General features: G+C 37.9%; 1 protein-coding gene across 1 annotated transcript; it reads right to left on the bottom strand.

The window, feature by feature from the left end:
* Positions 1–1,534: 1,534 nt before the first annotated feature.
* On the bottom strand, positions 1,535–10,148 carry nox1 (NADPH oxidase 1). The gene is made up of 13 exons (XM_041990817.1): positions 9,980–10,148; positions 9,742–9,837; positions 8,832–8,942; positions 8,406–8,490; positions 7,363–7,508; positions 5,272–5,465; positions 5,061–5,187; positions 4,860–4,952; positions 4,541–4,782; positions 2,404–2,566; positions 2,026–2,172; positions 1,800–1,924; positions 1,535–1,674 (listed from the first exon to the last, which is right to left on the bottom strand). Exons 1-13 carry the CDS (start codon positions 10,022–10,024, stop codon positions 1,548–1,550), a joined length of 1,701 nt encoding a protein of 566 aa, XP_041846751.1. The 5' UTR covers positions 10,025–10,148; the 3' UTR covers positions 1,535–1,547.
* Between the last annotated feature and the right edge of the window lie 220 nt (positions 10,149–10,368).

Raw genomic sequence — 10,368 nt, forward strand, 5'->3', positions numbered from 1 at the left:
TGACTGCTTTCATTTAGTTTTTCTTTTTATTCAAAATAGTTCAGACTTGTGAACAAGAAAAGATTCTAAAGACACCACATAATAATCTTTCCCATAAGCTGCTTCATTGACTCTCCTGGCTAACATATGTTCTCTTGTTTATAATAAGGAAACACTGGAGAACACAGCAATAAGGAAAGAGGAAATGTTATTTCCTCTTCTTTCCAAGAAACCAGTTTACTTAATATGTAAGTCTTACAAGACTTAATTCACTTGTTTCCTGTAATACATTTACATTATTTACAGTATTCATTACAGACAAATCTGACTTCAGTGGAAAATATAAGAAAAGCTTAAAACTGCTGGTGAATAATTTGTCAATTGATTTTTGATGATATTGTGATAAATCTGAAAGACAACCACTCATTTATTAATTGTGGCCAGAGCTGCTTTCATGGGACAGTGTTATTTTAAGGTCAACCTCTTTGAGTGAATAAAATTGTAAAACACATCAAAGGACCTTATTGCCTTCTTCTGTGCTCGGTCAACGTGAACCTCACTCCAGGGGTCCAGCACCAGAGGACGAGCGACACCTTTCCCAGAGGGGATGGGGTATATAACCATGTGTCCTGAACTAGGAGCCAGTTCCAGCATTGTCAGCTGGTCTGTGTTGTGAACCCCTGCAATTGCAGTAAACAGCTGTGTCTTCTCCCCAATCTGAGTGTCTGTCGTTCATTGAGAAATTTTTCTAACAGTAATTAAGTAATTAAGTGTCCACTTGCATTTTTTTCTAAATACAAGTACACAAATGTCATTTTCCACATGGTGTCAACACCTCATGTTTAACACACCTTGTGTCTCTAACAGTAAAAGCAAACAACCTTCACCTGTATTGAAGACTAAAATTAAAAAAAAAATGTATAAAAATAGAAGCACAGACCTCCGCCAAGCCATGTAGTCAATCACCTGAGAAAAAGGCCCAACAGTCCACCCAGTACCCCCTACATTTTGAAACCTCTCAATCACCAGATCCAGAATATCAACATGATCGGGATTAAAAAAATCTTTATAACATCTACCATGATGTCATGGTGTTTTTTGCCAACAATTGTATCTGTTGCTGTAATGGCAAAATGATCCCCATCTCCCAATAGTAAAGAATCTTTAAAAAAAATTCCTGATCCATACGGTGGTCCCAGTCACCCCCAAAATGCAATCACTTATTCCTCTATTCCACTTCTGACATTTCCGGAAAATAATTTTTTCCCATAACTTTTTGAGTTACGTTGCTAACAAACACCCTGAAAAACTAATGCAGACATAATAATGAAAAACAAAACAATTCATTCATCGTGGCTCATTGTAAGCCACAATGATAGACAGACATTCAAACCCTGAGATACGCTGAATGACAAAGAGAGATATCACGCTTTTTAAATAAGTGGCTGCAGTGTAGACTAAAATGTAAAACACACCTGTTTTGTTAAACAGGTTGTTAGGCAACTTTACTGCATTAAGTTATACTCAAGATAACTTCCAGTGAAAAATGTCCTACTGTTGTTTTTAGCTCAGAAATTTTCCTTGTTGAAGTAGAATCTGGTCTTACGAGGATCCACATCTGAAAACTTTGCACACTTCTTCTCCAAAACTTTTGCCAGAGCTGCTGGGCCGCATAAGAAAGTTCCCACCACAGACCTGGAACAGGGAAAAAACAAAAAATGACTCCCTAATGCAACAATTATAATAATATTTATGAGACTCGGTGGGGAATTAAAGATTTTTTTTTATTTTTCTAAAAAAAAAAAAAAGAACTATCTTACGTGGGGTTCTCTCTGCGGACTTGCTCAAACTCCTTGTCCCAGTTGGGTCGGCCATACTGAGTTTTCTGTTTGAGTCCTGTGACCACATCTGTGTCTTCATCAAAGCGAACCATCACGTGATCAACCTGTGACCATACGTGCAGAAAAAATGGAGATAACACAGGTGAGTTGATCAGAAATGACCTCATTATTTTCCCAACCTTTGGAATCTGACTGACTCTCTTACATGGCTTTGATCCCATCCGGTCAGAAAGAGTTTGTAGGTGAGGAAATCCCCTATCCCTCTCTCCTCCATCTCTTTCTCTAGCACTTGTAGGAGGTCAGCAAACCACTCAAAGGCATGCGTTTCTCGGCAGAGCCAATAAAAATAGATCTGAAACCAGGAAGCAGATGCAATAGTGTTAAACAATAATCTTCTCACCAAAGAGCTGGCCAAGTTACTCAATGATTCACTCTCCTACATGAGCCTATTGTTGAAACGCACAATAGCCTTTATTGAAACTTCAGGTTCTCTTACATAAATCAGCTACAGCAGTGTGCCAAAAGATTATGAAATTGGTATTCAGGTTTAAATGTCACAAACTATGTATGTGAGAGGTTTCACCTTTCTGGTGCGCAGTTTGGGGTTTGAGTCTTTGAACTTATACCAGATGGACTTGAGGATGGAGGCGAAGGGAGTGACACCAATGCCAGCACCAACCAGCATGCTGATCTCGTAGTCAAACACGTCCTCGCTGGCTGTGCCAAAAGGTCCATCAACACCCATTCTGATAACAGACATGAAATTAATTCAGTCATCAAGATAAATAGACTAAGTGGGGAGAAAAAAAATCTAAACGTCCCAAGACCCTGAGCCTGACAAGTTCTTGTTAATATACAACTTTTCTTTTATTTATAAAGAGTAGCATTGCTAAAACAGAGGGTTGTTTACTTTGAAAGAGGGCTGTAAATAAATGGCAAGAAAAACACCTCGAACCAGATGGATTGAAGAGATGGTTAGGATGTAGGAAACCAGCAAAATGAGAGAAAGGAGGAGAAAGTAAAACATTTTCTATCTAAAATTTCTATGGGTGCATGATATTGGATTTTTAAACTGATATGCTGATATTTTACAACTCATTCAGCTAATAACCAATACCAATTAGGCAAATGCAGACAAAAAAAAAAAAAAAAAAAAAGCTGAATGATAATGTAATTTCACTCCTTATGCAAAATAAGAAAACATATTTCAACTTGCATTAGGTACAACATGTCAAATTGAATCACGACAACAGTTCTGAAACAAAACAAGTAAGATATGTGCATCCTATCCTACTTAAAATGACCTTGGATTACATTCCCTCAGCACCGGTTATTTTATCGGCTAATTATATCGGTGAAATGGCCAATATCCGATATTTAATTCAAAGCTAATTTCGGCCAAATCTTATATTGTGCCAATAATATCGTTCATCTCTAAAAGTTTCTATATGGATATTGTCAACTCTCTTGGATTGCATTCATTTATGACTGGATGTTAAAACACGTTAAAATTTGGCGTTTAACATCTGTCTTCAGATTTGCCACAGACTTATCCCACATGAAGACAAGAGCTAAAACAAACTTTACCTGCTCTTCTAAGGGCTTTTAATACCGCATGGTTTAACAAACTTGACTCATTATGGTGGATTCAGATGTAACATTATATTTATGACAGCAGATAAACATGGAGTAAAACTTCAAGTTTGTTCCCATTCAACAAACACAAAGTAAGGTTGCATTATATGCACAACAGCGGTCTGTTACTGTACATAAATAATCTGCGTTCCTTTTTACAAAAAAAATAAATAAAAATTACTGTTTTTATGCATTTTCTGATACTTGTGATTGATTTTCTTTAGTTCTTCAGTCTAAGGTGCTGTGCTGACTAGAAGGGATGTGCCGTGCACTGAGTAGAGCACTTTTCACTACCTTCTGCTGCTATGAAAAGAGCTGTACAAATTAAGTCTGTTGACTAATTTTAACAGTGTTGATGGCATTGAAAGTCACCTGAGTGCTTGCCTAAAAGTTTAAACTCTGTTCTAAAAAAAACAAGCAGCTAGAGAAAAATATTCAAAGTTTGCTTTAGTACAGAAAATGTTATGTATTATAGCCAGAGCTGGGGCTATTTATGAAAGCATACAATGAGACTAAGTGATCAACACACAAATCACAAATGGATGTGATGAAGCTTTCAAACACATTATACTGCCTGATCCTCAGCTTTTAGTTTTAGATGAAGATTAACTTATAAAAACAAAATGATTAAAAAGATAGCTTTGTTTGTTTTTCCTGATCTACCTGTTTCAGTTTCATAGAAGAAAACTGCTGCTGTAAAAGACATTAATCCCAAAATGGTCAACAGCTGTAAGACTGGTTTCTATTGTAGTTGGTGACATTTTGCAGAAAGATTTACACCCTTTTTCTATTCATTCCTGCTCAGACTGAATCAAATAAACATGTCGTACGGCGTATCTTAATTAGAATGGGTCATCTAGGAAACATTTCAAACTCTTAATGATGAAATGATTAACTCCCTGCTGAACATTATTTTATTTAGGCAGATGCCCCCCTACACATTTATATCAATGTGATCCCTACTAAACACTATTTTTTAATCAAAAGGTCCAAGCTGCTTCCAACACATTCTTTGCTTGCAAAATTAACCTTTACACAAACAGTGTTGCCTGGAAAAGTGTGATGTTTATTTAATTTTAACTCACTTGGGTCCTTGTGCTCCCTCTGGTAGCTTCTGCATGATATCAATGAGTTTGTCTGTCCAATCCCCTGCGGAGCGGATGTGGACGCTGAAGAAGTCCTCTTCGGGGGCAGAGGTCATGGTGAACGGATGCCATTCCAGCTGTGAGATGGTCGGGCAGTTGAGGAAAACATACTGACCCACTTCCATTTTGAAGCCCTTCTTCACCAGTTGCAGCTCAAGCACTTTGGATGGTCGCATCACAATCTGAAAACAGAGCGATCACAGCGAGATTAACTACAAAACATATAGCGGGCAGCAGATGCCTCACAAATGAAACATACCTTCCTGTACTGGACTCGCTGCATGTATCGAATGAAACGTAGCAGACGCTCACAGAGGTAAATAATCATTGGGCCGAGGACCCAATACCAGGTCTGAAAAAAGCAATGAGAAACAGGTTCATATATGAATTATTTTACTGGTGACGACCTTATGTGAGGAGGTGCAACCATAAATAAAAATGAACTAGAAACAAGACAAACCGCTGGGAATCCTCCAGCAAATTTGGGGATGGGACATTCAGGAATCTCTCCCCAGTCGTCCACGTCATCTTTACAAAAGGTGGTGTTGTGTGGGGGATCTGTTGTCTTTTGACTCCTCACAATGCGCCTGCAGAGGAGACACGAGTAAAACCGGCTTGCAAAAATAACAACAATGTTCTGGTAGAAAAAGAGAAAACAGAGACTGTCCTACCCAGCTCCGTGGAAGACAAGGCCGGCAAAGAAGATGATGAAGAGGTGATGTGTGTACCAGAACACTTCAAAGTTGTTGCGTCTGATGACCTCCATGGAGGAGGTGATGATGAGGATGAGAGCCAGAGTGATGACAACACCTGTGAGGCCAGCAATGGTGGTGAAGACAAAGTAGATGGGAATCTGCTGGGGATCCTGAGGCAGAGCAGAAGAGAAGCAGATGATGTTGTGTTGAGTTTGCTAAGCTGCATATCTTTTCTCTTTTGACCTGGACATATTCTGATATTCAAGAAAGAACAAAAATAGCACCATCCTGGACTGTCTATTACTTTGACTGCAATATATTTTTTAAACTACTGTATTGGGACGAACTTTTGAACAAATACTCAGTCTTTTAAAGAAAATTGGTAGCAAAATTTATAACGCTCTCCTGACATTTTATCCACCCGTAAGCAGTTCAAACGTTTCTACTTTGTCTAAAATGCTGAAACTCTAAGTTAAAATGACGAATATCATGCAGACATTGTAAATACAGTACAGCCTGGTATTTTACGGAATAGTCTGTAGAATTTAATGACATCTAATGGTAAAGTGGCAGACTGCAACTAAAGCAGTGGTTATCAAACTTTTTCTGCAGGGCCCCCTTTTTATCTACGACAATAATGTCAAGCCCCCCAGTGTGGGAACTACTGAACTAAGGGAATATCCTTGCCTCAGTCCCCCCCCCCCCCCCCCCCCTATTCTGGGCTACTGTTGCAATCATGTGAATACTATGGAAGCGTGGAGCTGTCACCCAAATAAAAAAAAATTGGACCTTATCACGTTATAACGTGATAAGTTTATTATAAGAACATAGCCTGTACTGTATACAGATGTTGTTACGACCTATATTGGAGCAAAATACATTTTATGGAAAATATACTCATCAAGCAGACACTTTTCAGTTCTTTTTGACAATGATTATTGTTCTACTCTGGTTTATTGTTGTACAGAAATGTGGGACAGTTATGAGAAACACGTAGGTCACCTGCCTGCGCACAGTGAGACGGCGCGTGCCTGTGTGTCTGAATTGCCACAGAGCAGGCATCCCCAACTTGGGACCTCTTGAGCCAGTGTCCTGCAGGTTTTCAGTATGTCCATACTGCAGCACACCCGACTCAAATAATGGGTCGTTAAGAGGCTGGTGCAGACCTGGTTTATTATTGTACACAAGACCGTTATAAGCAACACGGTGCGTCACCTGCCTGCACGCAGTGAGACGGTGCGTGCATGTGTCTGAGAGGCAATACAGTGTGTGCGCTGCTTTTAGTTAATAACATGTTGTCTCCTGACAATAAAAATGAAAATTATAAAGGCTTTATGCACCGCTGGGACTGGGAGAAATAAGTTGCCGACACAAAGACATGGTCCTGTCTACTTAAAGGGTGCAACGTCAACAAGTGTCCTCCAAGCTTCATCAAATCTCTCCAATGAAGTAAAACTTAATCCCATGTAGTAAATTAGGAATTTCTCTGGAAATAATAGGCGATAGGTAGATAGGTTTCACGTTTTTACAATAAACATATCACGTTATAACGTGATAAGGTCCGATTTTTTTCCGATTTTTTTTTTATTTGGGTGACAGCTCCACGCTTCCATAGAATACAACACATAGAAGATGACTTACATTTGAGATCGTTAGCAAACAGACCACTGAAGAATCTGAGAGCACAGACTGTGATTCTGAATGATTTTACACAATCCAAATCTTCTTATACCAACACAATGTTTTTCAAACTTTCAGGAGAAAGTTCAAACTTCTTGAGATATCGGCACACCCCTGCGACAACACAAATAGCTCTTACCATTGTAAAGGCTCAACATGCAACCCTTAATGCAATGTAGATGCATGTGAATGTTTTATATGTATTTGTCAGCCTACATAATGCTCACAACACTTTAACTGCTCCCACTTTGGAGGCTGAAAGATTTGCTCATACATATTGCCTTTTAAAAGTAGAATAAAGATGGACATCAACCCAACTTTAAACTTGATCTAAAAAGATTTAAAAACATGCTCTTTACATCTTGACTGGTGCAGTTGATGACTTACAATATCTTTCTTACGGACGGGATTCAAGTAGGTGGTGTCCCCCGTGTCACCCAGGTTGGATAGAGCTGTGCTGAGTTCATCGTAAACACCTTGTCTGCTGTTGTTGAACCACTCCACGTTCAGCAAATGGGCAATCGTGTGAACAGCTGTCAGGACACACAGAAAGTAGATGTTGCTGTTTCTGCTGGTATTTTTTTTTTTTTATCTCTGTCCTAAATTGTATATTAGGAAACAAATTAAGCATAATCTGGACCCAAAAAATGCTTTTTTGATGATTTTTTTCATTACATTTTCTTTCATTTTTGTAGACTGTATGTAATTGGATGAATTTCAGTTTCACAATACAATCAGGACTGAAACAAGTGTGTGTCACCCTTGTGAAAATTTCCTAGTAACTTGCAGCTTATCGTGATGCTGATAAGATTTAAGTCAGATATGTTTGCACAGTGTAGACTGTGCTTGCAGAAAGAAAACATTCTGTTAATAAGATTCTTTTGTGAATAAAGAATAGTGAATAAAGAATTGCTGCCCTATGGGTTTCCTATACTGACCAGTGAAGTTTCAGCTAATATCAATAACTGTTCAGACTTTGCTCTATTTGATGAAAGAGATTAAATGTACATTTGACCAATAAAAGCTCTAAGGGTAATAACAGATGAGGCTCCAGAGTGGGTGTCACTGCAAAAAAGCTGCAAAACCTGAAATGTAAATGTATCACTTGTCTTCAAATCTGCTCAACCAAAATATAAATAAGCAATGCAGATTTTGTGGCAAATATATATATATATATATAATCCATCCAGATCTTTTAAATTTTGAGCTCATAAAATCAAAGGAACAGACAACATGATGTCTCCAACTTCAGCTCAATAAAAAGCCATAATAATGTTTATAACATAAAAATAATGCTGTCTTTACCTTACTAATCACTATGTTTTTCCCTTTAAACAATGAATGTCCAGCAAATGTAAAGCTTAATGCTTTGGTGTAAACCACTGGAATGAGATGTAAAGCTGAGAAGTGAGAAATGCACGCAGATTCACCTGTCATCAGAGCGATCATGTATGCCACCAGCTTATGGAAACTCAGATTTTTGTCCAGCTGTTTCCTCATTGTTCTGCTGCAACACTGGGAAGATAAAGAAAGGAAGAATGTGGGGAGTAAATCAGACAGCAGAAACATATTTCTAAAACAGAAAAGTGGGCGTGGTGGGATGAAAAATGAAATTTTGGTAAGTATAAAAACAGTAAATTCATTGTGTGGAATCAGAAAACTGTAGCAGATACAAACAACCTTCAAATAAATATTTGTTGCATTAAAAATAACCTTGTAATGTTAAATATAAACATAATAAATTTCATGAACGTAACTTAAAAGAAATGGAGCCTTGGTGTGAGGACATCTATAAAGAAGTCCAATGAGTTGAATAGTTTGCCTCGCCTTGCTGTGACATTTAAACATCATCTTACCACAAAGGAGCCTCGAATCAGAGACAGCAGGTTCCTGCATACCGGGAGGAGGATCAGCAGGCAGTTAAAGTTCAGGACGGCTGCAGGAGCTCTGGCCCAGGCCAAGGCCGACTGACGGAAACAATACACACAAATTCACAAGAGGAAATCAAATCTACTACCTTACTTGAAAAGCCTGAACAAAATTAAGGTACTTGTGTTATGTCTGCCAATGCTTCCTTGTGCCTTTACTCCATTCATGATGTTTATCTGACCATAAAAGTTATTATACAATGCAGGATTAATTTGAAAAATTATAACTAAACTTCAGGGTTTGTTTTTTTTTCTTAACAATTTATTTTACTAGATAACTGCATTTTAAAACTTAATTGTTCTTTTATGGTTATTATTAGCCATTATTGTGATGGAAATGGAAAATTAGCAGTAGCTACACTGCTGTGATGGATTGCAGTGGATAATTGTTTATTCATTCATGTTAAGGCAAATCAAATAAGCAATAAATGCAATACATTAAGGGATTCTGGCTTTTGTCTATCAGAAAAAAAATAAGAGAAAAAATTATGTAAATAAATATGACATCACTCAGCTGTATTGAGTCATACATACTTTTTCTTTCTTTATTGCATGGGCTTATCAATTTATTTATTTGATACTGACAAGATGTTAATCAATCAAATCCAGCTCCAACACAATTATTACACTTACAGCTTCCCAAATCAATGTTTACTGTTTAACAAAGACATTTAATCAAAGTTACGTTTCTCTTTTTAACACGAATCTGTGATTTTTAGCTGTACTGGTGCCTTAACTAAAGCCTCAATTTGAATTTTCCCTTCACCACTCAACAAAAGTAATAAATGAAGCATGACAGCTGACATCTCCTCTGTCCAGGTGTTTCCTTCTTACTCACCCCTAACAGATGACGTGTGTAGAAAAACTGAGGTCCATGGTCGTAGAAGAGGTAAAACCAGACAAAAAGAAAAATGTTGATACCCATCCAGACCACCTGGAAAACAAAGAGTCATATTTTCATGCAAGATGAGCACTATTTATATGTCAGTTATGTGCAAAAGCGTTGTATAATTTTCCAATCTTTCGTGCAAAAACAAATGAAAAAACTCTTATCCATTATAGTATTAAGGACTAACCAGCATGACAGCTGTAAATCCATTGTTGACTATCCAGTTCCCCATAATGAACACTTTGTGCCGCGGCCTCCCTGCAATCTCACAATTGCTTACGCTTTTGGTTTTATACACACCTTTCTAGACTCCTCCCTCCCTCCTCCTCCTGATCCACAGGTGCATGTGTGACGAAACACAAGGAAACAAAAAACCTGCAGCTTGAAATTGTGCAGTTCAGAAAGTTCAGAGGAAAACTGCATGACCGCATTCCTACCTGCTGGAAAATAAAAGTGATGGACAAACTTTACAGGCGTCTGGAATGAAGAAGTATACATTTCAACATCCAGGATTTTTTTTTTTTTTTTTTTTTTACCCTCCTGCTCAGTGACGCAAAGAATGGCATATAGGAAAAA

This window comes from Melanotaenia boesemani, chromosome 7 (assembly GCF_017639745.1).
Source record: "Melanotaenia boesemani isolate fMelBoe1 chromosome 7, fMelBoe1.pri, whole genome shotgun sequence".
In the NCBI taxonomy this organism is placed as follows: domain Eukaryota; kingdom Metazoa; phylum Chordata; class Actinopteri; order Atheriniformes; family Melanotaeniidae; genus Melanotaenia; species Melanotaenia boesemani.

Bases quoted from the DNA above. Each gene is read 5' to 3' on its own strand.
- nox1 (XM_041990817.1), bottom strand. From the start codon at position 10,024: ATGGGGAACTGGATAGTCAACAATGGATTTACAGCTGTCATGCTG. The intron at 5,188-5,271 runs GTAGGACAGTCT...TCTCCTCTGCAG, and splicing joins CTTGTCTTCCACGGAGCTGG to GCGCATTGTGAGGAGTCAAA. The intron at 2,567-4,540 runs GTGAGTTAAAAT...GTCTGTTATCAG, and splicing joins GAGGGAGCACAAGGACCCAA to AATGGGTGTTGATGGACCTT.